Source organism: Talaromyces atroroseus (assembly GCF_001907595.1).
Source record: "Talaromyces atroroseus strain IBT 11181 chromosome Unknown scaffold_1, whole genome shotgun sequence".
Classification (NCBI taxonomy): Eukaryota; Fungi; Ascomycota; class Eurotiomycetes; order Eurotiales; family Trichocomaceae; genus Talaromyces; species Talaromyces atroroseus.
Window position 1 is genome coordinate 821838 of NW_017971433.1, and position 27209 is coordinate 849046.

Here is a 27209-nt window from a genome sequence, read left to right on the forward strand (position 1 = left end):
CGTTCCATGTATTAACAGTATCAAGAGTGGAAGTGACAGGGGGTTATCAACCTTGGAAAATATGGCTCGTGTTTCGAGATTGAAATTATCCGTCGAGGTAAACCAGTCAGCAGGAAATTCGATTTCTTTGGTCACAACTGGCTCGGATGTGCTTTCTTGTGTTGTCTGCGTTGTCTGTTTTGTCGACTCATTCTCGTTCCCACCGAGCCAACTAAAATATCGGGTGAATAGAAAGATAGAAACGATGCCTAGAAGGGTGACAACCACGCTCGCTATGAGGAAGGGTGAATCTTCAATCATGATCTATTGTATATTTATGTGTAAAAACCATGTGATTTATTTTCGTAAATACAACAAAATTGCCCAAATCTATGTCACCACTGGAGGATGCAGCTTAAATATATAGCATAGTATTGGAACTTATCAGACACATTACCATGTCACGTTTCTGGTCCGGGAGCTTTGTGTCAAGCCCTGCTAGGTCTCGCCGCTAAAAATGCAGCTAACTGAGGCGTTTCGAGATTAAATCTAGTTGCGTATAAAGAATGATGTCGAGTTAGGGCTAAATAAAAACGTTTCCCAATCGGGTAACTTTTTCCTCTTAGGCAGAATCTTTAATGTCTTGATACGGTACTTATAGGGGAGATAACTGAAAAATTCAAGTAGTTACAGTCAGAGTTAACTAAAAATGAAAATACAAGAGCTTTCCCACGATTATGAAAGTATGACCAGGCGTTGGTTGAATATTAGTAAATGTTAAGGTATCCCTCGATACACGAGGCACTCCCAAATTGCCTGCTCCATGCCTAAGTAGTATACAATTTCCATAATCAATTGTAAGTTTACTCCATGTTCAATGCAAGAGCGAGAAAATATCGCCAATCTTCATCGCAGGTTATTACGTACGTGCATCAGCATTGGCGTAGAAGCCATGTCCGATCTACCTAGATAACGCATAAACAGTGTCTTATCACGAATCACAATCTTCGACAGCAAATCGGATACAATCGGATAAATGTTTAGGTTTAGCTGCAGAAAACAAGCTCCCTAAAATAAGATGCCAATGCTTTATTACGCTTTCGGGATCTAATGTCCCAACAAGGAAACAAGATACGCCAGCCAATAGCACGGGAAAAAAATATGTATGGAGAACAAAGGTATAGAATCAGCAGGTTCCTATGCTGTAAACTTTACCGTTCAGGATATCCCAATTTTTATTCCTAAGGATAACAGTTTATAAGTCAACGAAATGGCGGAATTGACTCGAACATTGCCGGCGTCGTGGTATTGCAGTTCGCCTTTATATCAGCTGGAGAGACGGGCTGTTTTTTTGAAGGTAAGGTCAGGTCTGCGTAATATGCATGATCGAACAATTGGGAAATTTGAAAAAAGATAATAAAACTAACTACATGCATCTTCGTTATCTAGTCATGGTATTTACTCGGACCCGTTGTTCGATTTCTTGAGGTGGGAGAGAAGGTCAGCTACGAAATCGCACAGCAGCAGATATATGCAGTGCGAGAGTCTGCAACAACTGAATTTCCAGGCCCAAAGGACCTGAAAGTATTCGATGCCAGCACGGTACATTCATGGAAGCGCATATCATAAACACACACAAGACGTGTTCTCTGATGATTACCTTAGGGCGCCGAACTACCAAGCCATGTGACGCCGACAGGATTGTTGTTTGCAACGCTGTCTTCTTCAGCACCATCGTTTCATGAATTCTTTGGGGACCTTGAACAGCTACTAGCTAGAGTTGATTTCACAAAGCGTCCCTATCGACGAAGCATTCGATACGAGGGAAACTTCAACTGGAAAACCATGGTTGACGGATATCAGGAATGTCTGCATTGCCAGTATACACACCCATCTTTCAGTGTCTACTACCCTCCTACTTTCTACACAGTTTATAATCACCAGAACTTCTCTCAACATGTTGCCGACCCAAAGAAGCCGGATGACGGCTTATTCTTATACTTCTTCCCGACTTGTACTTTGAACGTCTACGGCGGCGGTATGAGTTCGTTCAGGGTTTGTCCAACCGAGAACCCCGGTGTTACTAGGATGGAGTTTGATTACTACCATATTGAGGAAGGCGATAAGTTTGAGGACTACTTCAAGTTCACCAGGCAGGTAGCCATTGAAGATTTCGAATTGTGCGAGAAGGCGCAAACCAATTTGGAGAGAGGCGTGTACGGGGAGGGTATCCTGAACCCAGAGAAGGAGAGTGGGGTTGCTTGTAGGATATGCCTTTTGATATTTCAAAGTGGCTTTTACTAATATATGCTTTACAGACTACCAAGAAAGGGTGTTTGAACTCGTACAGCAGCAGTTCAAGGACGAGAGATATCTGAGTGACTCCCAAAACGAGAGACCGACAATCACTTCGAGAGTCGTTGAAACAGAGGCATGAGCTATTCTCGTTCGAAAAGAAATGAGAAGACAAATCTTGATTTCATGCTTAATATCATCATGCCTCGGGAAGATATCATAAGGTTAAAGCGCCATCTGATGTTGGTTTCCTTGAAACGCTTCGGCGAAGAAGATTGAGTTTTGTGGATAGTTGCCAAACTCTGTGTCTTTGTTGGCCATTTATTGTTCATAAAAAGCGGCCCCCTGTTGAAAAAATCCTGGTTACCATTATTATAGTTATATTATTTTCATTATAAATCAGCTTAAATGTCCGTTCTGACTATCTCGGAACTTCCTTCATTGTGCAAAAGCTGGGTATTCCGATATGTAATCAAATTTCATGGCAGCTGTATCTCTCATTTTCTATTGGGTGGAATTTTAAATTTGGCAACCTATCCTACCACCATGCCAAAAAAGGGCGACATATAGTGGGTCTTTGGTGAACAATATTACACTTCCACCAACTAGTTAACGTAATCCACACCCGAGCGGATCACACCACCGAGCGGATCACTCAACTCCGAGCGCGTCAAATGAGTCAACTCTCTATATTCAACGCGCCAATATGCCACCAATTCCTAATAAAAATCAATCAAATTCTCAGGAACAAGAAGGACGAATCTTATTAGCTATATCCGATTTTAAAAATGGAAAATTATCATCAATTCGTCATGCAGCACGCACTTATAATGTGCCATATACAACTCTCTCGCGCCGCCTCAATGGTATCCCAATGAAAGCTGAGATACGTGCAAATGGGCATAAATTGACTCAATTTGAAGAGGAATCGCTTATTAAATGGATATTAGATCTAGATAAGCGAGGATTACCTCCCCGACCCTCTATGGTACGAGATATGGCCAATATTCTTCTTTCTCAACATGGAAATCAAACAGTTGGCGAGAACTGGGTTTATAACCTAGTCAAACGTCGCTCAGAGCTAAAAACACGATTTTCACGAAGATATAACTACGAGCGTGCTAAATGCGAAGATCCGAAGATAATTGAGGAATATTTTGATCGCGTACGAGAGGCTATAGCCAAGTATGGAATCCTATCGGAGGATATCTATAACTTTGATGAGACTGGCTTTGCAATGGGCCTCTGCGCGAGCGCAAAGGTTATTACTGGAAGCGATCGATATGGCCGTCCACATCTACTACAGCCTGGTAATCGAGAATGGGTAACTGCAATTGAGGCAGTCAACTCTACTGGCTGGGCCTTGCCCTCGTACGTGATCTTTAAAGCTACTAAATACTCCCAGGAAGGCTGGTTTGAGACCCTTCCAGATGATTGGAAGATCAATATTAGTGATAATGGGTGGACAACAGATCAGATTAGCATGGATTGGCTCATCAATCACTTTATTCCTCATACAAATGGCCGGATAATCGGACAATATCGAATGTTAATTCTCGATGGCCATGGAAGCCATTTAACTGCCGAATTTGATCGTACATGCACTGAGAATAAGATTATCCCAATCTGCATGCCTCCACATTCCTCGCATCTCTTACAGCCTCTCGATGTTAGCTGTTTTGCAGTTCTAAAGCGACAATATGGAAAGCTTGTTGAGCAGCGGATGAGACTCGGCTTTAATCATATTGATAAAATCGACTTTCTTACTGCTTTTCCAGAGGCCCGTACGATGGCATATAAAGCTGAGACTATTCGGAATGGCTTCAAAGCAACTGGATTAGTTCCATTGGATCCAGATCGAGTTTATAGTCAACTTACTATCCGATTAAAGACTCCAACACCACCTCCTAATCCACCTAGTGATTCTCAATCATCATGCTTACAGACACCTCAAAATCCACGCCAATTCAAACGCCAATTGAGTACGATTAAGCGACGAATCAGCCGGCGTACAAGGAGCCCCTCTGAAGTTATTGATGAAGCAATTAGTCGCATGTCAAAGGCGTACGAGACCAGTATTAACGAGCTTCTTATTATACGGAAGGAAGTTCACGATTTACGAGCTGCACATGAGAAAGAGAAGCGAAAGCGTACACGATCTAAAAAGCAGATATCTCATGAGCAAGGAATTACTAGAGAGGATGCTCAGGCACTTATAAATAGGCCAATTGAGGCATCTCAAGCTCCTACTACTGCTCCGGCCGAGCCTGAGCTTCCGGCCTCTCAACCACGTGTACGCCGTCAATTTCAATGTAGTGAGTGTGGAATTTTCGGGCATAGAAGGCCTCAATGCCCTAATCGTATTACTAATTAATTTTTTGTATATAATTATTATTTCGGGTTGAAAATTGAGGTTTAAAATCTATACAAGACGCTTTCTTGGAGCTGAGTGATCCGCTCGGTGGTGTGATCCGCTCGGGTGTGGATTACGTTACAGCGGCGGTGTTGTTAACTAAGCAGAGCCACTCCATAACTAACTTACCTTGTTGTCCAGCGTTTTCTTCGGTCCACAAATTGCTGTGTTTTAGGGTTTGGCTAGACATTCAAGTATGTTACTAAATCATAGCACGGTGGAAGCTAGGTAGTTAGAGGAAAGGCTAGTATTTGATCCATATACGCCGTAGTGAGTATATATTCAGGTATGCCTTAAGTATTCAGGTACATGATCAGTCCACCTAAACCATGGGAAAATTCGGGTTACAAACTCTAGCAAAACGCCTACAAACGTATCGATCTGCCATGCCGTTTTCTGAACTCGCTGGCGGCTGGTCCCTCGCAGACTATCGCCTGGTCACCAACGACAGCGGCAATGCCATCTTCCCACTAGGGACAAACGCCCAAGGCTTCATCATGTACACACCTGAGGGAGTCATGTCGGCCAATCTTATGAAGCCTGGAGCAAAGCCACATGCGAACGCCTCGCCGCACGATGGGACACCCGAGGAAAGAGTTCGATCGATGGAGCATTCACTGGCATACGCCGGCACCTATACGGTGGAAAAGCAGGATGAGCCCAATAAATTCATCCTTCGACATCATGTAACGGTCAGCTCATTCCCTAACTGGGTTGGGACTGTGCAGACACGCCTGGCAACGTTGACGGGGTACCGGCTGGTGTTGGAGACGGAGAAACCTGTGGTATTTACTCTTTGTGGTAAGCTGTGAGAAGAAGGAGTCAAACTAACGAGTGCAGGCTGGTGGGTTGAATGGTATCCTCACATGGGTTCGTGTACAGAATGTGGAGGTGAACTGATGATGTCGACCGTCCATGAAATAAGTATGTCTTGTCAAATGTGTCGTTATCTGATTAGATCTGACAAGGTACCTTGGTAATAGATGCACGATTTACGGATAACAACCTCCAAAATGGCGATAAAATCAGAAGCTATAGAAATAAGTCGACCAAATCTTGATTCTAATTAGGCTCTCATCAAAATGCATAGTTGCTAAGGGGTTATGGCAAGAGCCATTGAGGAAGAAGTTGAGGAGAAATATGAACTAGAACTATAACAACCCTCTTAAAAATAGATGACAAAGATAGGAAAGAAAGCGATTTCAAGGGACTCCATGAAGACATGAATAAAATCTGACGTAAGACGTTTACTACCAAATTATAACTCAGAGCCTGTGAATCTTGACCTCAAAATCCGTCTTCAAAATTCGCTTCGTCGATAAACGCATCCCATGTAGCCTGTTCATTAATTAGTACGTAATTACTTTGGTATATCAAGAGAGACGAACCCAATCAATATCTATTTCATCATTCAAATTTCGAAATATATCCTTCTTCATGGAGCCACGGCGATCAGTTGATTGAAACAGCGGACTAAATCCCGGGATTTCAAGCGGCAGATCAGGACTTTTCCTCCTCTGAGTCGTCGAGGGAGTTTGAAAGCTCGAAAGCATACCCGTGAGAATTTGACATACTCCGTTGGCCTCCTCACAAGATTTCTTTGCTTCACTCCAAAGAGCGCAGGATTTCTCTAACGCTTGCAAAAGAGGGGCACAATCAAACTCAATTGGCGTGCTTAACTCTGGGCCCCTTCGTCCGTGTTCTAATTCGAGAAATAATATCATAGCCACGAAAGCCAGCATCTGCCTGACCCCCGAAAATTTATACCAGGATGGTTCTAGCAGGGGCTGGTAATCTAGGATTGCTAAGGCTGAGGAAAGGCATCGATCACGAGAAAGTGCGTATTGAGGATCCAACCTAGCTTTCGCGATAAACTTACGGTGGAGAGTACACATTCCTTTGTGGTAAAGGGATTCGAGTTGCATGCTAGTAATGACAGATTGGCTACTCGAGGATTTCAGTTCTCCTTTGAGGTGAAAAACCCTCATGTGCGGAGGCATGTTCTGATATGCTTCATGCAAGGATTTGTCAAGGCTGAGTACAGTATCGTACGAACCTAGACCCGGAAGATTGTTGAAATCGGTAATGCGACCGAGAGCATGAGCTATATGTCCCTTAACAATCATGTAGGTCACCGAGGTAGGCTCAGTTAATGGTCTTGATGACGGAAGAACGGTTGTCTCTTCGGTTAACTCCCAGTCGTGAATATTGCGTGGTTCTTTCGTGTCCGAATAGATTGCGGCCATCATGCGAGGGAATCCGACTAGAAACGAGGCCAAGTCATCCATATGAGTTACTGCATTCCACACTCGGCGCCGGTACTCTGATTGCAACACAGAAAGGGAGGACAACTGAGAAGGATCACGGTGATATCCCATATTTATTGCAGCCCGTACTATGACCCCCGTTATAATCCATAGACCCCGACTGTTATCATCTTGTCGATTGAGCTCGGCGGTTGCGTTAAAGCGTAAGGTTTCAATTGTATATGGAAGGCATTTGGCAATATCTCCAATAATAAGACACTGGGCTGTGCGCAGCCGGTACAGTTGAAACAGTGATTCTGAGATCCCATAGTACCGCGGTGGCTCATCCCATTGGTGATAGGAGAGCATGACTGTGCTGAGGATAGAGAAGAGCAAGCCTAACCATATAATATTTGTCTGGGACGGGTCTCGCCAATGTTCATTGTACTATTACAGATTAGTAACGACTTCAATACAAGTGGGTTAGTTGAATACCTCGCGCATGAAAGTTGGCTCATGCAAGATAGCTAGTAGGTTTGTGAGCTTGTAATTAACACGAGACACTGTTCAACGTACGAGGAACTGCTAGAGGGAAGGTTACGGCGTCAAAGAATTGGCTTATCAACTCATCAACTTCAGGTTTACATGGCAAAGTCGCTAATATCTCTGCTCTCTCTATTTGTTTGACTTGGCCGAATAGCAAGCTTGCTCCATCAGCCTCCGTGTATGATAGAGGACCATGATCAGTGTGGTCATCTTGGGTTTGGCTCCAGGTCTGTTTCAGCCTGTTGATCTGATGAAGAATTAGTTTGACGTCGCTTCATAAGTTAATTGTTGATAGAAAGTAAACCACAAACCTCTTCTAGTACATTATGCCAATCGTCTGCAACTTTGTAAACGGAATGGACGCCATCGATTACGGTTGAGCCTGTATCTGCAATAGATGCTACATCCGAAGAATTCAGATGCTGATTGGCTACATTTACCTGGCCGTGGCCCTGGACTATGAGTCTTTTGACCAGATCTTCCAAATTTTGTATGCGGCGCTGCATCGATACCTCATGATTGTCTTGTTCACGGGCTATCGGTGTAGGCGTGTTTTTGGTGCCTCTGTACTTGCAGCTTGCCTGTTCATCGCGAACCGCACAATTCTGACAGGGCATTTCGCGATTACACTTTAGCCTAGCTATGTCAGCATCTTTTTGCCTTTAACTAAGGGCCAAACCCCTATTACTCGGGGTAGTTAGTCGAGTGACACACTTTCTGGAGCGGCAAGGATCACACGAAAGCGGAATTCGGGCCTTTCGACCGGGTTTGTGGAGATGAACGGGCAAAGGAGCCGGTATGGTTCGTCGTTCACGCTGCATGGCGAGGGGAAGATTGTTGCATAAGTCTCATGGAGGGGGTAGGGAGGTAGTAAAACGTACGTGGCCTGGATTTATCTCAGATGCATGCCTAGCACTAGCGCAACGCTTCTGCCGCTTTTCCCGGCATCCTTGTCATGTCTAGACGTGCCAGCCACTCATAGGCCTCAAATATCTCCGTGGACTTTTTGGGGGGGCTTCATATTACTGCTTCATCAGGCTCGGATATCTCCATGGACATATTTTGCCCTTTGTATTACGGATTTCTATATCAATGGCGTCAATCATCCTATCTGAGAGCAAGTGCAGATTTGCTTTGCTATCATCCTCTAATTGAACCGTTCAAATTAATCATGCCCTCCTACTTTGGCCATTTTGTCTACCGGCAATGGGTGCTCAATGTTCCCAAACCCACTGCTTCATTTGCTTCCAAATACGCCATCGTCACTGGCGGTAATTCAGGGCTGGGAAAAGAATCTGCCAAACACCTTGTTCGCCTCGGGGCTAGCAAAGTGATCATTGCCTGCCGTAACAAATCTAAGGGCGAGCAAGCAAAGCTTGACATCCTATCTGCGTTGGGATGCAGTGAAGGCGTGCTCGAAGTCTGGGAACTCGATATTGAGTCCGCCACCTCAGTCAAGGCGTTTGTCGACCGTGCCGAAAAGCTCCCCCGGTTAGACGTGTTGCTCAATAATGCTGGAGTCTCGACTGTGCACTACAGCCGTTCTTATGGGACAGAGCAGGCTGTAGGTGTGAATGTCATTGGCACAATGTTGCTTGCAATTCAACTTGTTCCTAAGTTGAAGGAAACTGCAAAGGCATTCGGGGGGCCGCCGCATATGACTTTTACAGAGTCGGCTTTGTATAGGCTTGCAAAGTACCCTGATAATCCTGGCGACGACATTTTTGCCTATATGGGTGACGAGAAGAATGTGATTATGGCGAGTCAAAACCAGTAAGCCGTAGCATCATCATGGTGCCGAGAGCAAAGAAAAGACCGCTGATGGGACGTTATGCTAGATATCACATTTCGAAGCTCATGCTTAACTGGGCAATCATCAGACTATCTTCGATCGTTGATCCGCTCAAATCTCAAGATCCAAACCCCATTGTCATCAACTCCGTCGATCCAATGTTCTGCAAAACTGGGATCGCCAGGGAGCTTCCTTTTCAAATCAAATTGATGTTCAAAGGGTTTGAATTTGTCTTTGCTCGCCCAGCAGAGGAAGGAGCCAGAAGGATAGTGACAGCTGCTTCTTCCGGAAGAGAGACACATGGCCAATATCTACAGTCAGATGGACAGCTAATATACGAAGATATAGTCACAAGCGATGAGGGTGTCAAAAGAGGCAACTATGTTTGGGAACTGCTATGCAAAAAGCTGGAAAAGTTGCAACCTGGCATCATGGCCAACCTGCGCGCTGTTTAATGTACTATGTATCTACATCTTCCTTCCTTATTTGTAGGAAAGCATATATAACATCTTACCAAAGTCATAGGTCAAAAAGTCGATACTTTTCTAGCGTTATAATGCGCCTCCTGGTAGTTTTCATTATATGAATGGATTTAAAGCTATAATACGTACTCCCTGTTTTTTGCCATATCGCTAGCACTATTATTTCCATCAAGTGTTTGAAGACCGAGTAGGCATTCTGTTTTGCTAGGCTTTCCTACTTATTGATGGTAAACTGATGCGCGGAATGGGGTACAGATAATTCAAAGTAAAATACCTCATGGTCACATGCATGAGTGCTGAATTGGCACCCAAGAGTGGCATTGGATAGAATGACAGAGTAATAATTCTGAGTATAAGAAAGCACACCGGAACGAATGAGTCGTGTCTGGCAACACTACTTTTGAGCTGTATCACTAAGGGCTCATACGTCCTCGACCATTGCGGTGGTCATATGTAGTCCAGGAAATGAATATAAGCGGACATGAGTACCAGGGATGTGGTTCTTTGTCTTGTAACTTAATTACATGGAGGTATCTGCCAACAACAATCACTTGAAACTCTCGACATGCAGGTAGATACCTTGATATCCAGTACCCTTATGAACAGCTAAATCGTCACTGGTTATTACCACTGCAGACCGCACTGATACCAAAAGCCCAAGGGGCCCGCAGGCTGCGACTGCAACCTCACCTCCTGCATGCACAACGGCTTCTCTCATAATCTCACCAAAAGCAGGCCGACCCTTGCGTAAGTCGGGGCACGACGTCACATGCGCCTTGGGAGCACCGTTCAAGGTAGAGATGTTCTCTGGTATGGCACTCTTTTCCGATGACGGAAGGTAGTGTGTGTTTTCAGATTGAGATGGTTTACAACAATTACAGTTATCATCACATTGGCATCCGTTCGAGTCTGCTGGGTCAGCCAAGGAATCGTCGCAAGTGGCATATACTTCTATACAAACTTCAATCCCGGCATCGTGAAGGAGATTAAATGATGTTTTTAGCTCCTCTGAAACCCAGGAGATCCAATTGTGCTTTTTAACAACCCAAATAAAACGTACGATCCGGAGAGGGATCTTCTCGGTTGCAGCGAGGTGTGCAATAGCAAGGAGATTCGACAAAGCAAACGTCACCCCTGTTGATCCGGCAATGAGGATCAAGGTGTCAAAGCAAGCAAAGTCCGAGTGGGAACCCCCATAGGGACCATCAATGAGGGTCACGTAGGATTTTACTGGCGGAGAATTGGAGTAGTCGGTGCTAAACTCTGAAGACGGAGGTGAAGATCCAGCTGCACTGAACAATCTCTTGGTGAAACGCTTGTGGGGTTTCATAAGCAACACAATGTCTCCATTGTGAGAAGTTGGGGTGGAAATGATTGTTGCTGGAATGGAAAAATAGAGCTCTATTCCGGGAATGGCGACTAGAACATGTCGGCCCGGCGTCCATGTTTTGATCAGTCGACTTGAGATTCGGATCCTGGTGGCGTCTCCCTCTAATGACTCCAAGCTGGCTCGACCTGGCCGGATGTTGTAGTAGATGTAACGGACGATGCGGGCGATGTTGGTGATGAGAAAGATAGCGACGGTGGCATAGACATAGTTCTGTGACTGTGGCCCAGGTGACGTATCGAGATGGAATGAAAGTGCGATGATAAATCCAAAGTAGGTGAGCATGTGCTGGATCACAAAGAACCTGTAAGAGAAATACCGTATAGGCGCGAACGTAGTAAGGTTCATCCACAAGATAAAGGCATAGGCGCTAATACCATAGATTGGACAGGTATCGGTAGTCCATTCTAGATCACTAATATGAAATATATCCCATCCGTGATTCTGAAATGCAAAATGAAAGGTTGAGAGAAGAAGGAGGCCCCGGGCAACCCAGCGATGGTATATATTCAATCGCTCGTAGGAGCTGTTGCAGATGAAACCAATGATATTGAATTTCCCTGCAAGGAGCACGAGCAATGGAACCTGGGCGGCACCAATCCATCCAGCACGTACTCCAAGCGATTGCCAATGACCAGCCTCGGGAATATTATTGTTTGTGAATGTCAGGCCCACAATGAAGCCAAAATAGGCCAGAATAATGTATATGGAGCCGACTGAGGGGAACATAACACAGCTCGAACGTCTCGCCGGGGTGAACTGGAGGTATGAAGCCTCCCGGATAATTGCAGTCACTGTAGATAAAGCCTTCATGAACAGGATCTTTGGTTTTGCAGGATGTATTTGTTTTGCTGCATTGGCGCGGATTCTTTACAGCCGATTAGTCCACAGTCAATATGTTCAAAATAAGAGGATGAAGTAACAAGAATCAGTCACCTATTACGTAGAATCAGCTCCCAAAGTCTGTTGAAGATGGCAGTGACAACCACCACCACGATGATCCCATACCAGAAATACCTGGCATAAGCAGCGCCCTGGATGGGCAGGAACATCTGATGCTTGAGATCATGCAAGAAAGCCGCAGCCTGAGTCTTATTAGAGAAGTCAACACCTGAAGCACTCAACCAACCACCACCCGGACTTGCACTCGAGCTCCCACTGCTCATATCCATTTTTTTTTTCAACACTTTTTACAGATTTTAGCAGACACTCGATAGATGGATTATTCGAGCATTTCGTTGGCAATAAGATATACAGTTTTTGATAAAGAAGACTAAGTTATAAGTGGATTAGGGGGCCATTTTTGGCGGGTAAAAGTGCACCGGATTCATCATAATCTGCTCAAAGTCTCTCATGAAGCAAGCTATAGTGTACTTTTTCGCTCCTAGGGGATTAATACAATACTAATACACAGTGGCTTTCCATACTATTATACTTCCGGTAATAGTTATAATGCTCAGGGCATCGATTGCACACAACTCCTGTCAGATTTGATGTCGGATAGTGTCAGGTGGATTAGGATAAGGAGATGTAATTAATTCCATCAAGTACAAGATGGTATAAACACATACAGTCAGAGCTAGAGAACTATAAATTTATAATCCTCCTAGAATATTGCTCTTCAGACCAGGGTTATGCATGGGTTCGTTCCATCTCTATTAAAGAGTCAATGCAGATAGTGCGCGTAATCAAAAATACCTTGATTCTGAAGCATCATACACGATGTCTACTTCAGCGGACATGGAGGTCAAATTATGCAATGATTTCCTCTGATGGTAAGTGTGAAAAAACTGCTGTCTTTACAAGATGTAGGGTTTGGATAACACAAGCTGGAAGGGATAGATCTGTTATTGAATATAATGATTATTAAATCTTGCGAGAAAAAATATTCTAAGCCGTCTTCTAAATGAAAGGATACAAAGTAAGAAACGAAAACCAAATCACATCCACCCTACAATATACAAAAATGCTTCTCCCATATACCCATTCATTGATAAACCCTGGGCATACTCGATGAGTTTTGAATCCGGAATGTCTAGGGCTTCAAAATATTCCTTCTCTCCACCTCCACTGCGAGCACGCACCCGCTTCTCCACCAAGTTTTTCATCATCTGTTCACCCGGGGCCACAACTAGATAAATCGCAGCTGTCTGTTCCATCGGTGTGATTGATACTGAATCCTGGGAAGATGGAGTGAGCCACTGGTGGCCCCCCAGTGTAGAAGAAGTCACATTTAATGGCTTTTTCCCTTCCAATCTTGAAAAAGAAGTTGTTGGTAAAGTGGCTTGGTCGGATTCGGACTCGGAAATATTTCCCATGATTGTGTACCGGATGTCGGCTTCGGGGGAAAACACAAGGAGAGTGTTCACGTTGGAACTCAGTTTCATTCGAAACGTGGTGAAGTTGCGAGGGTCAAGATATACAGTATGGCTCGCGGTGATGCTGGGTGGTGCGGTACCTCTCTCGCTGGGAAGAATCATTTGAAGCGCATCACTCTGCACAGAAGGAGGGCATCGTGGAGTGATTGCAACAGATTTAGATTCCCGGAGTGTCACGGACGGAATGCAGGATGATTTGTGTTTCACACTTCCTTTCTCATGGCAAACAGCGTTGCAAAACCGGACAATGTGGCAGGCTAATAGGAGTTAGTCATGCATACCTAAGTTTGTCTTTCGCATTGTGTAGACTTACTGTTGCACAGGGACGTTGTATTTGACTGACATGATACACAAGGTCCGTCTTCAAACATCTCCCACGCGCGTCTCTCGGCCGTCAATACCTCTCGCCGATGGATTAAATCCGTCACTCGGCTCCTGGCATAGTCCATGCGTGACCGCGATGGATGATCTAGTGGTGTTTTCTGAATTGATTGCAAAAGCTGTCCGTAATTCTTGATAGCTTCGTCTAAATGCCCGAGATGTTCCAAAGCTACACATAGTGCACTCAGCGCGTCAAAGAATTCCAACGAGTCCAGTCCCTTTGCACCATTAGTATCATCTAGAAGAGATAAAAATACTTCGCAAGCGTCTCGGTTAAGTCCAGCGTCCATGTATGCTCTTCCCAGAGTTTGCAATACGCGAAAGCTCTCGGCAGATTTGGAACGGCGATAGTGATCAATGATCTGTTTGAGGTCGGTTGGGAAGTCAAAGTTCCCAGAATCCTCAAGATATTTCATGACTGTATTGCGCGTCAAGGAGCTGTCATACCCAACAATAGTTTTACAGTGCGGAAGCATCTTCCGTGAAACTGCAAGTGACTTTTCGTTCAATCCAAGCTTCTGATAAAGGACGGACAGAATGCTCATGGAAACCAATGTGTTTTCATTTTGAAGGCCCAGAACTGTCTCAAATGCAGGGACAGCATCTTCAAGCAACTGCAAAGCTGATTCCAGGTCTCCAAGATTGGATTTTATACTGGCTAGTTCTTGCATAGAGTTCAACGTCTCTGGGTCATTATGTCCCAGCACCCTTAGCCTACCGGCTAGCACTCGTTCATAAAGAGCCGACGCTTCTGTCGCATACCCGTCTCGCTCGCACAGCTTAGCAATGTCGTTCAGCAACGTGTATATAACGCGTTGGTCGCGTCCGTATAACCTCCGGTAGATGGCCAACGCCTTCAGGAAGTAATGCTCCGATTCTCCTGCCCTTCCAAGAGCGCTATATATATAACCGATCCGATGCAAGATTCCAGATCTAGCTCGCAGATTCGTGTCCAGCGCTGGATGCTCATTGAGAATATCCGAGATCTCTTTATATGCCACGATAGCCTCTTTGAGACGTCCGTCTTCCACACACTTCTCCGCGCGGAATTGTATGGAATCAATCTGAGATCTCGGCGTAGCAAGTGAAGAATCAGCAGAGACAATAGAATATATATAAGCAATTTGCTCTAGTTGAAGAACACGTCGCCTTCCCGATAAATCTTCAACAATGGCGCCATCCGGAGTAATCCGCATGTGGATGAACGGGTTGGCGTAGTATTCACCGGCATGGAGTGAGCGAGGTGAACTTATTTCGACACTGTTATCTATCTGCTCGAGAATTCTGTTGCTGGTACGGCTTTCACTTCTTGCGGTTTCTGCACTCCTCTTGGGTTTTGATACAAAGGAAAACCGCACGGAGTGCTCTTTCTTCATTAACTTTCGAGGTTGACTCGCTGAGGCATCGGACCTTGACAGTCCTATTTTTGTTGATTAGTAACAGTGCAGGTAAGACCGGTTGCTTTTCACATACTTTTCGATAGTTTCAGCCCAAAAACGGATTTGAGAAGGGACATTCGACGAGGAGCTAAAGCACCCTTGCTTTCGTTCAAAGACGACCGATACTGTTCTGAAAAGTTCTCTTTCTCGTTACATACTGGCGAATCGATGCATTTATCATCTGGTAACTGACTGTTACTAAAAGTGCGCCATGAATTCTCAGATGAAACTTACCGTCAGTATCCCTCATATCCAACCAAGTGGTGAACTGATTAATGGGGAAGTCTATCACATCACCCGCCTCAACATTTTGGAGTGTGCCTTCTGCAGCATGGACTATTTGTATGTCAGTACTCTGAACCACCGTAGCCACAGAGATCTAGGCAATGAATCGAAATAAAATCTCACCTCTTTCCATGTCCTCCGGAAGTGAGAAGGCAACCGCAACAATCTCACCATCTTCTCCCTTTCCGGCTTCTGATCGAATTAGTTACATTGAGCTCACAAAGATTGAGGTGCATACTTTTCAGCGACCAGGCATTAAGAAGTCTCTGGGACTTCCGCTTGTGCACTCGTCTCATGACATTCTCGGTGGGACTCAAAGGGATAGAAAACGATGCCGTATGCGGGTGGCTAGATGCTCTTTTGTGAACAGCTTTTACTTCCTTTCGAGCTTGTCGGAACTCCATATCATCATGGTAGTCGTAGTGTAGCCGCAGCTCATATCTAAATAAGAGTTAAACTTTAATCATCAAATCAGAAGCTCAAGCAAGCGTACGGAGTATCGCATTTCTGACCACATTGCAGGCATATGAAATCATGTGTTTCATCTAACAAGGTGTAAGTACTCAATTTCAACACTGAAGTTTCAATACATACGTATGCTTTCATGAGCTTCTTTCGCTTCGTCACTTGAGAAGATTTCTTTACATTTGCCGCAGGGGACTCGTAGGGGAGAGCTTTCCAGAGGAACCAGTCTCTTCTCGATTCTGTAGCCCTTATTGATAAGTCTTTGTGGATTTTGCACATGTCAGCATCATTCAGCAATCTTCAAAGCAATGTTTCCATACTTATCTCTTGTCATGACATGGACCAGTATCGCTGCACCGGGGCAGAATTTGGTGAAGCGATGATTCTCTAACTCGGCCCTATATCGGTCAGTTTCAACCTTCAAAGGATGCGCTTCGCTTGGATTTTACCTCGACGAGAAAATTGCGTCACAATCCGCACATAGAACATCCCTGAGCTCGGTGGTGTATCCATCTTTGTTGGGCCTGGGAGGGAACTTTCGCAAAACGTCTTGAAAACTTCTAATGTCGGCGCTTGCTTGATCGTATTCTGCCATTCCTATCAGTTATTTGGTCCACGATGAGCTGAGAAAGATTCTCGTACTATCTGCCCAGGCTCCATCCCAGTGTGAAAGCAAAGTTGACGCTTGTAAGACGGACTTTCGCGGTCCCTCCGGAGCGCTAGCCTTGAGGAAAGCTCCTATCTCGGTATTAGGATCTTGGATCTCTCGCTGCCGGTCGCTATGGGACTTTTTATGGATGTCAAACTCGTCCCTTTGTATATATTTGATTAGTCTGAGATGAAGACACGTTAACACGAAATAACGCGTCAGCTCACCGGTCGAAGAAACGTTTCGGGCAGTGCTGGCATTGCATGACGTTCTAAGTCCATGAAACAAAGGTTTGGAGAAGACAAAAAATATGACTAGATTCAAAAGTATAGAATGGCATGCTAGGATTTATCAATCAGAATCATCCTAGCTATGTATTGGATGGCCCCTTTCGTCGTGTTCCGCGCCAGACTTTACAGGAAAACTCGAGACCAACAGCATCGAAAGTCGCGTCACTGAGATGTAGGTAACCCTCCGACTGTCTGTCCCTCGCATAATTTCCAGCACTATTAGTCATGACAAGCAGTGTCCAGGAGCGCGGTCAATGAGTGTTGGCAGAGCTGAGCTTGGCTGCAGTGCTATGCGAATTGGTAGGCACGAATGTAAGATGCGTCAATCCAATACGTCAGTGCCTTGAATAGTTCAAACATATCTACAAAGTAACGTCCCAGAAATGAATAGCTTTGGCGGGGTGGGTAGGGATGATCTTCTGTCCCGATCATAATAAAGTTGATGGCTCCGACTCCTTGCTTCTGTGCTCCACATCTGAATAGCACTCCGATTATCCTGGTTTTGTAGATAAACACATCACATTCACAGTAGCGTCGACGTTTTCTATTCTCTCTTTCTTTCGCTCGGACTCTGAGTGGGTGCCATCGATCATTTTCCTTCTTTTTTCCTATGCCAATGACATATTTCACTGTTCTCAAGGTCGATTTTAATCGCTGGTACCAATATCCGAGAGCCTCTGTCATCCAATTTTCGGATGTTCTTACTAGCGAAAATTTATTCGACGAGACCGATTCCTTCCAATTTCCGAAAATCTCTCCCTATGTTTTAAACTCCGGTCCGTTAGGAGATCTCAGATAAAACCCCTGTGTGATTTCTCTCATGTAAAGGATAGGACGTATGCTGAATGTTTCCGACCATTCGGTGAAGACTCTGCGTGAAGATTTGCATGATTGGTATCCCATCGAGCAGTTACCTCGGTGACTCAACCACGGATATAGAATTAGTATCAACAATTAACCTCGGCCGTGTCTGAAGATGCAATCATAGCAAGGAGGAGAATAGTTCTCCTTTTCATGACTGTAACTATTTGAATTGTTACAGTGACGAATAATTCATGTGATACGTGCTAGCGTTACCCCTCCAAATCGCCTCTATCATAATCGGGCCTCCCTGGCAATCACTGATCACCAAGAAAGTAAATTTTGGGGGTCCACCGGAGGGGGGCATGATGACCTATGAAAAAGGAAATATGGGGTCAATATGGCCAGAGGTGATTTCCGAGCAGCGGTACATTGTTGAAAATTCCAACAAGGACTAGTCGAATTCATACGACTGTGATGCAGGCATGCAAATATTTCATGGTAGGACGCAATCCCAACGTCTGGCGGTTATATCTCCATTTATCTCGGTGCAGTTACTCGCAAAGACTAATGGATGCTCTGTGCGAAAGACACTTGATTCACATAGCGAGCATCGGGTGTCTCAAGTGGAGATTCAGAAATCCAGTTGTCAAGTCGAATAAGAGTTAATGTAATACTATTTCGTAAGTAATTGACGAAGTGTTAGGTTGAACGTAGCAGACTTACAGTCAAACATGACTCCTCCCCTGAGAAGCCCCCGCGCAGGTAAACGTAAAGAATCAAGGCCGACTCGTGTATGAAACCTAGATTACAATCAGATCGCACATTCATCATGGGGTTAGACAGACCTACAAGCCACGACTTTAGGGCTTAACCTGCCGACACTGAGAACTCTCCCCCAGTCCTTCCCATCGATTCGTACCTTAGCCCAACCCGCTTCATCGTCGCCATTTGCTTCAGCACCAAGTTGCCTCATACGCTCACTAGGAAGTTGGTCCATATCCGTGTCTGGCATTTGGTTGGGATCAAGCGGGGGATTAACTAGTCCCGTCCAGACACTTGAGATACGCAATGAATCCGTCGCAATGCCAATCTTAAGCGAACCATGCATATTAGCACTCAATTCTAATTTTGGGCCAAAAGCTGCGGACGTCCAGGGACCCCCACTTGACTTGCTACTACTAGTCGCAAGTTTTGTGAAGCGATCCGAAATAGCTTTTAATTGAGCCAAGCTCGGTAAGATGATGTGAACATCTGGATCCCGACAGTGCGGCTCGTGTAAGCCATCGACTACAGATTGATGCAAGACCTTGACTGGTATTTCTTGCGTAATCACGGTTTCGCGTTCACGAGCAGCAGACTGATTCATTTCTTCCCTATATCCTTGATTAGGCCTAGCAAGCTCATTGTCAGCATCCACACCTAAAGGAACGTTCCCCGGGACGAGTGAAGAAGAAATAATAGTTAAAGCAAGCAGCGGAATGTTGCCTTTCTTGGTCAGCCGCAACTGGGCAGACGTTGCACCATTGGCTGATCGAAGAGCTCGAGAAAGCGCTCCGATGGGGACTTCGAGATTAACCACACCAGCAGCAGCTTCAAGCGTATAGCTTTCGTCAAATATTGCTTCCTATTCTGTCGGGTCAGTGATCGTAGTGTTGTCTCTGGAAGAGAGAAACTGACGGTAGGTAATGCAGCCCAGACCTGCGTCCCCTGATCTGGAATGATTGTAAAGCGTACGGTTTCTTTTTCCAGTCTCATCCAACAAATTTTCCCCAAAGATGTAAGAGAAGATGCAAGCTCTAGGCACAAGCCGAGTCAGTTTCCAATTCGTCTACTCAAGGTGTATCGTTCCCTTACTGGCAAAGGTGCTAACGCTGGAGAGTTGGGTTCGGAACCGCATGCTGAAGCAATCTCGAGGAGGTTTTTCTTGAGGACGAAGGTCATGAAAATACTCTCGACAAGAAAAAGAAAACACCAAAGATCATTTGAATTCAGCTTCAAGGTCCTTCGGTGGTGGTTGTTGCTGGTGAAGTTGGGATTTTTACGCGTGAGGGAAGTTGCGGCCGCGTTGAGTGCCTGGCCCGTGCACCGACCAGCTCCTGCCTTTTTAGGTGGCAGCATTACTCGAAGCACCTTCCGAAGCAAAACTCTCGTTTCGTTTATTTCTCTCTCTACATAAAAGCACCTACTCATTGCTTACTGCTATATGATGAATGTCTACGTGCTGCAGTTGTGCTCAGATCTCTTCAATGCCAACGCTGCGATCAGAGCTGCCCCAACCCCGGATCCGTCCTCGGCAGAATGCAGAGCGATAGGGTCAGAACACTCAGACCAGTCGAGTATCTCCGCCAATGCCTAAGCAGCTCTGTTCCGGAAGTGTGAGTAGTTGTTAAAAACAGAACCGTCAACGCCTAGGTGACAGGAACCCAGGCATTTCCTCTTGCTAATGGCAGCTATGCCGCACGAATACAATCGAGCAGAACGCGTGGCAACCATCTCAGTCAGATAACGGGTCACTTGCGATCCAAGGCGAGCGGTTTAATGTTGAGAGTTTTGTTGAAGATGAACGAAATGTCATGCAACGATCGGATGTATCTTCTTCGACGGTCGACAAGAACAGCGAGTCGATTGTAGTTTTGCCACGGAGCAATGACCCATCTTGTCCTTTGAACATAAGGTTAAGCCCGTGAAGGTCGAGAAGGACAAGATGAAGTACCTCTCCAATGTACAAGCCGGCCACCATCTTCTCATACAATTGTTGGCCTGGTCGTGAAGAGTTTTCGTCGATAGAGCAATCAAACCAAGTCCGTGGCAAGACCTCCTTTGCATTGTCAAAGGCACCGTGTTCCGCGTTGGCTGCAATTTTCAAGATCAACCGGCAAGCCGTGATGCTTCAACTTGGGTATAGCCCCGCACACTTCCATATGTGCCGAATTCACGAGTGCTGAAGATACTGCCGATTTTGATATTTGGTTCTTTATATGCAGACGCAACAAGTGTCCCGGTGGTATCTTTGACAACAGCAACTATGCTCACCGGTACATGCTGGAACTTTGACTAGGCAACGCATGAAAGACGCTAGCATATTAACTTACTCGCTTCGCAAAAGCTCTTTCGAGTTGAGGAACAACATCTTCGTCTTCGACCCCGTCTACATCAAAATCCCACGTCCATCTTTGCAGGATACCACTTCGGATGCTTGGTTGAGTCACTGGAAAGGAGAAGGTAAAGGCGAACGGTAGGAATTTCTCCCGTGTTTTGATGGCGTTTGTGGATGAATTGAGACATGCAGCCAGCCAAACAGTCCCACGATTTTTCTGCAAAACTGGTTTTAAGGCCCTCTGGCATGATAAACTTGTCTTGGACAAGGTCAACCCCTCCTTTGAGATCAGTCAACACGACATTGCAGACCCGTACATTCGTCCCGCCCATGTCGATTGTAATATAACTGCCAGTCTCGTGTACAGAAAATTATCCAAAGGACCAAGTTACATTCATAGGCTATGCGTATGGTACAATCAGCACACGTACGGACGGTTGCCAACGGAGAGTTGCCCACGCACAAGGTCACCATCCTCAACTGTCAGTCCTTCATGGAGCTCACGTCTCTCTGCTTGAGATCCAGCAGAACTGGTCCTGTTAGTAAAAAGCTGTTACCTTTCTCCAGTTCGGTTACAAAATGATGAGTAATGGCTTTCAGTTTCTCCCGGTTAATGACGAATATGTCCTCAAGACGCTCCAATTCAGATACCAGCTCATTGGGAACACATGTCAAAATCTCTGATGCTCAGTTGGTGTAGGCAGCCTTTGTGGCAGATACGGCATACTCACTTTCTCGGCGGTGCGACAGGAACATAGGCATACTGTTTCTGTAGCCACATGATTATAAGCAGTTAGTGATATTAAATAGTTCAGGGATCCGATTACATCCTGTGTGTGGCCTTATAACAACCCATGTTTCCACGTCGCCCTTCCATACTGAGTCTTTATACCACTGTGTCTTAATGTTTACCGGCGGCATGACACGGCGATGACGGCGCAACAAGCAGACACTCATCACATCTCTTTGCGATAACAATAGCTCCAAATTGTCAATGGCACTTCATCCATGACAAGTGGATATATCAGATTCATTCCAAAGTTGTTGTGCAACCCGGCTTGTCGGGTGTTCGTCGTGGAAAGGGCAGCACACTGATTGGTCGGAAGCAGGGGCTGCTGTGACGCGTGCGACGCGGTAAGGAGCGGCCAATAGGAGCAGCGGGACGGCGGAATCGGGCGGCCATCGCAAACACATATTTTGTCGGGCTGAGAGAAGCTGTTGTTGTACGATTTGACGTCGAAGAGGGAAAGAAAAGTCGAAAAATACTATAGCGATTCCACCAATGGCCCGTACTTAGTTTGGCTGTGTGTGGTGTTGCTGCGAAACCAGCTGCTTACAAATGGGGGCATCGCCAATCAATAGTGCGATCAAAACAGTTAGGCTTGGGCGCCATCTCGAACCTCATCTATTAATATTTTCGACCAGCCAAGCCCCTTTCGTCTCTTGCTCGGCTTCAAAATTTCTGCTCCATCATCACCATTACCCAGAAACAATATTCACCGCTCGCTGTCGAACTCCTACATACCCACCGCCCACCGCTTCCCGCCTTGCAGCAGTAGCACACACTTGGATCTCTACCAGTCACGACCAGTCACCCAGGACCCTTCCCCCCACAATCGTCTCGTAAGCGATCCGCTGTCAAACCTGCCATCTCAGCGTCCTTCTTGACTCCGTCACTGAACAGGAAGCTGGTACCCGGCAAGAACCACGACATCCGTTCAGCATGCTTGACTGGGGGCATAACCGATTTTCTCATCTTACCCAACAAGGGCGTCGGCTGCCGAACTTTTCTCGTCTTGTCATTGAGTAATTCTCTCGATGATTACGATGGCCGAGAGTCTCTCCTATTCGCTGCACGCAGTCCGCGTCCCTGTGCCGCCCTCTCCCCATAGTCCGTTACGTTCTCCGAAGCGCAGGCAACAGCTACCCGTAGAGGATGACCCGCTACTAGCAAGGCTCTCTCCGGAAGCAATCCTCGACGCTCTTGCCGCTATCAACGCTGTATCCAAGCATGAAAGACAGGCAAAGGATCTCCTTACCAAAAGCATATCCCAGGTTTCACCAGAGGATCGAGCCTTGGGGGCTCGAGCGGCCATTGCAGCCAAAAAGCTGAGGGAATGGCTGAAGGAGTTGCAAGCGTGGCAATGGCCAAAGGGCCTCAGCATACAGCAAGGCAAGGGCTTTGAGCCGCCATCGACAAACGGGTCGAGTGCTCAAGTAGAGTTCTGGGGCAGTCTTCCAGCTAGCCTGGTTGGAGAGTATGAAGCACGGATCGAAGAAATCCATGACGGTATGGACAGTCTAAACGTCGATGAGCTGAAGGAACACATCATGAACGTCCACGTACCAGGTCGCTCGCGGCCGTCGTCGGCACATAGTGCTCTAAGTTCGATTTCCGCTCCTCCGTTCACTCATACGCAATTAAGCGACTTTACTGCCGTCATCACCGCCACAATCCTGAGGGCCCTACCCACATTGGCACGGCTGAACGTGTTGCTCGATACCTGGAATGCGAGACTGCTTGTATTGCGGCAAATTCCTGAGCTCTTGGATTCAATAAACGCTGCACGTGCATCTCTCGACTTTGCAATTGCAATGCTGTCGACAGAAAATCCACTTCACAATACTCGCCCTCCCATCCTTGACGTGACTTCGAAGAAGGAAGAACTCGTACAAGTAATCGGCGTGGCGGGGTCACGTATGGACACAGTTCTTGATGCTTTGGAGGGCCGCGAAGACTCTATACCTGAAATTTGGATTGACAATATGGATCGGCTTGAGGCAGACTTCGCTACATGGGTCCAACAAGCGGAGAAGCTGGCAATTGAACGAGAGTGGAGAACTAACACAGAAGAGCCCGCGAAGTCCGCTGTGGAGGATCTCGAGTTGCAGCGTGATGTGTCTACAAATCATCAAGTGCCTAATTCAGCGAGGGAGCACGATTGTGAAACACCCATTGAAAGTTCACCTTCACCTTCTGTTGAAAAATCATTGTATCCTAGTTTTGAAGTCAACACCAACATCCAGCACACATCATCCTCTTCAGAGGGCAAGCGTGTGTTACCCTCAGGATCTTTTGTCAATCCTCCTATCACTGCTCAGGGTATAGCTCTTACATCTATACCCGAGAACGAGGAAGTCCCAAAGCCTGTCACTCCAGATTATTCTCCAGCCTTTGAACCAAAGAGACCGCAAATGTCGCAATCCTTGCCGACAGAGTCACTTCTTGCCACTTCATCAGATACAACAGAGATTGCTGGGGATATACCTATACCCAATTCTTCAATCTCAGTCGCTGACTCAAACTCCAAGCACGAGCAAGCAGCCAACGAAACTCCTAGTCATAGCAATCGGGAAGATACAGTCCCTATGGAGGAAAACTTGGATGCGCTCAAAACAAACAAAAAATTGGACCCCGGAAAGACAGAGCCCCAGCTAGATAAAGGGAAACCCGATCTATGCAACGTGGAGCTATCGAAAAGCCCGTCAGTTATTGGTAATAGAGCTTCCAGTTACGTCCCTGAAAAACAATCGGACACCACTATCCTCACTCCGGAGCATGATGCCAATTCACCAGAAGATGCTTTCAGACCGAAATTTAGCACTGAAGAACATTCCGTCCTCGAAGAGTCCTTGCCGACAATTAACGCTGATTCATCTTTAGTGCCAGAGATTGATAATTTTGGCCCACCAAGAGAAGAAGCTGATGACCTTGACCTTGGGGACGAGGTCAAGAAAGGAAAGGAAGAATTGGACGCGGGTGGCCACGTTCCCGGCTCCGAAAATATCCCTCAGCAACGGCCTATAGTACAGCCGGCTCATGGATCCAATGATATGGATGCCGAGGTGTTGGAAAAGATGCGTCGAGAAACTGGTGCGGATGAATTGGGCACTGGTAACTCAGTCCTGGAACTCAAAGACAACCAATCCTCGCCCCGGCTTTTACATCCCGAAGGTCCAAAGCCTACCTCGGCTATGTCGCATGTGCAAGAAGGAGTCAATGTCAAAGAAACAAGCGAAGACCGCTTAGAAGACTCTCCTGCTGGCGAAGTGACAGCCGATCGACAAATTAATCCCTCGTCAAAGCCGAGCCCCCCTCTAGATCCTGATGTACCAGTTCAGTCAATTGAATCAGATGTCGACCACAACATACCTACAGATCCAATGCCACCGTCTTTTACTAGAACGGTTTCGGGTGGACCACCAGCTCAGGATCCCACTGTACACTTTTCACCTAGGCTTTTCAGCAGTGCGAGTGATAGGACAATTCGTGGAATCGGTTCTCCGCAGCTAAGTAGCTCTGTACTGCATGATCTCCAATCATTCCAACATACCAAAAATGCGAGCCTGCCTTTACAGCGCTTTATTGATGATGAAACCGACGTCAATTATTCGATCAATCATGATATGCATTCTGATAGTTCTTCCTCTCGTGAAGAACTCTCCGACTCACCACGATATTTCCGCGAGAACTCCGAAATCCCCAGATTCCGCAATCGAAGTGAATCTCCCCCGCCGAATGTAGTTCCCCGACGGGCTGTACGGGGTCCTAGCTCAAGCTTGATGAGAGGCACCATCTCCTCACTGAATAAAGTTGTTGGAACTACAAACAATGAAACTACGTCTGAACGACTTCATTCACGTCACAGACTTGGATCACCTTACGATGTTGACGACTCAGATTCAACACCGTGGCGTCGAAAATCGTCTACAAAAGGCTTCCTTCAAGCCCCTAGCCATCATTTGCAGAACCAGCCAAGTATGGAAAGCATTGGTTCATATGGTTCCAGTAATGGCACCGGGCGCAGAAGGTACTCATTCTCCACTGACGGTGGATCTTTCGCTATACGACCAGTCAATGAAGCCGACAGCGATCTCCAAGAGAAAATTCACACCATACTCACAGGTATCCCTGGCAAAATTCGCCTCAGCAACAAGCCTGCAAGTGACTATGACCAGCAGTCGGTGATATCATCAATCTCGTCTACGAAGAGAAACCGTATTCAGGCGCGATCTCCCTTTTCTACACCCAGTCGAGCAGGTACTCCCGCACCATCTGAAGGTTTCCCATCATCGTCCAAGCAAAGGCGTACAACTTCGCACAAAAGCGAAGACAAAACTGTCAGGGTCTATCATTTACATCATCGTGGGAAAACAGAACCAACAAAATTGTTTGTACGGACTGTTGGTGAAGACGGGGAACGAGTCATGGTCCGTGTCGGTGGCGGCTGGGCCGATCTGGGCGAGTATCTACGTGAGTATGTTCTGCATCACGGCCGACAGACTCCATCAAACAGTAATGTCGAAGTGAAAGATCTTTCAGCAACAGCTAATTCCCCGGGATCAACAACCTCAACGGCTACTGCAGTGGCTATGCCATCTAGCCCGGACCATCCGTCAACGATGTGTGACAGGCCCGCTTCATCTCTTTCTGTTCGCAAAACCAGACGAATTTCCAGGCCGTCTGAGCTTCCGGAATTAGCAATTGACAGTGTGGAAACTGTAGCGGACAATCTTCCATTGCCGTCTTTTCCATCAGGTCGACGAACATCGGTTTCGTCTCTCAACTCGGTCAGCGTAACCTCTATTCTCGGTGACGGTTCCAGTGTCTACTCTCCCCATCCGGGATCAGCGAGGACTCCTCATTCTGTGTCTACCCCTCTAGGTCTAGCTGGTCCGAAGCCACGAAGCAGACACGTATCAATGACGCCGGAGAGCGAAGCCTGGGTAGAAGATGTCATTGGTCAAGCGCGGCGGACTTCGTCGATTGTCAAACCAACACAAAGACACAGCGATCATCATCTGATGAACCGTGACGTTCTTAATTCCTCGAGAATGGGCACTCGCAGTGTCAGTGATCTTGCTTCAGTAGGTCGAAGCAAGCGCGTTATCTTGAAAGGCCTCGAATCACAAGACCGATCGTGAAGATTGAATTTGTGTCTTTCTTTTCATCCCATTTCTTTCTTTTTCTTTTTTCCTTTTTTTTTCCCCTCATGTAAGGCTTTTATTTGAACATCCATCCGTTCAATATCCGATTGGCTACGATCAAGCCGAGAGTTTGCATTCCCTTCTCTTTATTTTTTTATCCTCTTAATTGCATTCTCACATACAAGTTCTGGCGTTAGTTACGATACCCTCTGTTTTATTTTGTTATCATCAGCATTACTATCATGTCCATTAGCATTCTGGCTTTCCCTTCTATTTTCTTGTTTCACGTTGGATCTACTTGTCAATCCACGTCCTGCATGTGATTTGCATTTGTCAAGCGAGGATTGCATTGC

General features: G+C 46.1%; 9 protein-coding genes across 9 annotated transcripts, besides 1 other annotated feature; 4 read left to right on the top strand and 5 right to left on the bottom strand.

Annotated features, from left to right (window-relative positions):
- Window positions 1-1249: 1249 nt before the first annotated feature.
- On the top strand, window positions 1250-2416 carry UA08_01374 (hypothetical protein; the record flags this gene model as incomplete). The annotated part of the gene is made up of 4 exons (XM_020261031.1): window positions 1250-1336; window positions 1429-1581; window positions 1645-2242; window positions 2298-2416. 4 exons carry the CDS (start codon window positions 1250-1252, stop codon window positions 2414-2416), a joined length of 957 nt encoding a protein of 318 aa, XP_020123296.1.
- A 468-nt stretch (window positions 2417-2884) lies between these two features.
- Window positions 2885-4768: a repeat region (Identified by RepeatMasker using a combination of RepBase library and repeat library created with RepeatScout).
- Window positions 4769-5016: 248 nt separating this feature from the next.
- Window positions 5017-5587, top strand: UA08_01375 (hypothetical protein; the record flags this gene model as incomplete). Its single annotated transcript, XM_020261032.1, has 2 exons — window positions 5017-5472; window positions 5528-5587. 2 exons carry the CDS (start codon window positions 5017-5019, stop codon window positions 5585-5587), a joined length of 516 nt encoding a protein of 171 aa, XP_020123297.1.
- A 387-nt stretch (window positions 5588-5974) lies between these two features.
- UA08_01376 (hypothetical protein) lies at window positions 5975-8096 on the bottom strand (the record flags this gene model as incomplete). The annotated part of the gene is made up of 6 exons (XM_020261033.1): window positions 5975-6025; window positions 6076-6389; window positions 6567-7380; window positions 7429-7460; window positions 7510-7726; window positions 7791-8096. The coding sequence occupies 6 exons, from the start codon at window positions 8094-8096 to the stop codon at window positions 5975-5977; spliced, it is 1734 nt and encodes a 577-aa protein (XP_020123298.1).
- Window positions 8097-8650: 554 nt separating this feature from the next.
- On the top strand, window positions 8651-9726 carry UA08_01377 (hypothetical protein; the record flags this gene model as incomplete). The annotated part of the gene is made up of 2 exons (XM_020261034.1): window positions 8651-9252; window positions 9318-9726. The coding sequence occupies 2 exons, from the start codon at window positions 8651-8653 to the stop codon at window positions 9724-9726; spliced, it is 1011 nt and encodes a 336-aa protein (XP_020123299.1).
- Window positions 9727-10300: 574 nt separating this feature from the next.
- Window positions 10301-12312, bottom strand: UA08_01378 (hypothetical protein; the record flags this gene model as incomplete). The annotated part of the gene is made up of 2 exons (XM_020261035.1): window positions 10301-12008; window positions 12077-12312. 2 exons carry the CDS (start codon window positions 12310-12312, stop codon window positions 10301-10303), a joined length of 1944 nt encoding a protein of 647 aa, XP_020123304.1.
- A 768-nt stretch (window positions 12313-13080) lies between these two features.
- Window positions 13081-16683, bottom strand: UA08_01379 (hypothetical protein; the record flags this gene model as incomplete). Its single annotated transcript, XM_020261037.1, has 10 exons — window positions 13081-13775; window positions 13832-15319; window positions 15373-15495; window positions 15573-15674; window positions 15747-15815; window positions 15862-16064; window positions 16117-16168; window positions 16218-16348; window positions 16409-16486; window positions 16538-16683. 10 exons carry the CDS (start codon window positions 16681-16683, stop codon window positions 13081-13083), a joined length of 3087 nt encoding a protein of 1028 aa, XP_020123305.1.
- A 1794-nt stretch (window positions 16684-18477) lies between these two features.
- Window positions 18478-19728, bottom strand: UA08_01380 (hypothetical protein; the record flags this gene model as incomplete). The annotated part of the gene is made up of 5 exons (XM_020261038.1): window positions 18478-18504; window positions 18555-18631; window positions 18681-19455; window positions 19509-19543; window positions 19686-19728. 5 exons carry the CDS (start codon window positions 19726-19728, stop codon window positions 18478-18480), a joined length of 957 nt encoding a protein of 318 aa, XP_020122760.1.
- A 597-nt stretch (window positions 19729-20325) lies between these two features.
- Window positions 20326-21709, bottom strand: UA08_01381 (hypothetical protein; the record flags this gene model as incomplete). Its single annotated transcript, XM_020261039.1, has 6 exons — window positions 20326-20684; window positions 20747-20885; window positions 20924-21145; window positions 21246-21276; window positions 21360-21464; window positions 21660-21709. 6 exons carry the CDS (start codon window positions 21707-21709, stop codon window positions 20326-20328), a joined length of 906 nt encoding a protein of 301 aa, XP_020122759.1.
- Window positions 21710-22755: 1046 nt separating this feature from the next.
- UA08_01382 (hypothetical protein) lies at window positions 22756-26853 on the top strand (the record flags this gene model as incomplete). The annotated part of the gene is made up of 1 exon (XM_020261040.1): window positions 22756-26853. One exon carries the CDS (start codon window positions 22756-22758, stop codon window positions 26851-26853), a length of 4098 nt encoding a protein of 1365 aa, XP_020122762.1.
- Window positions 26854-27209: the final 356 nt, after the last annotated feature.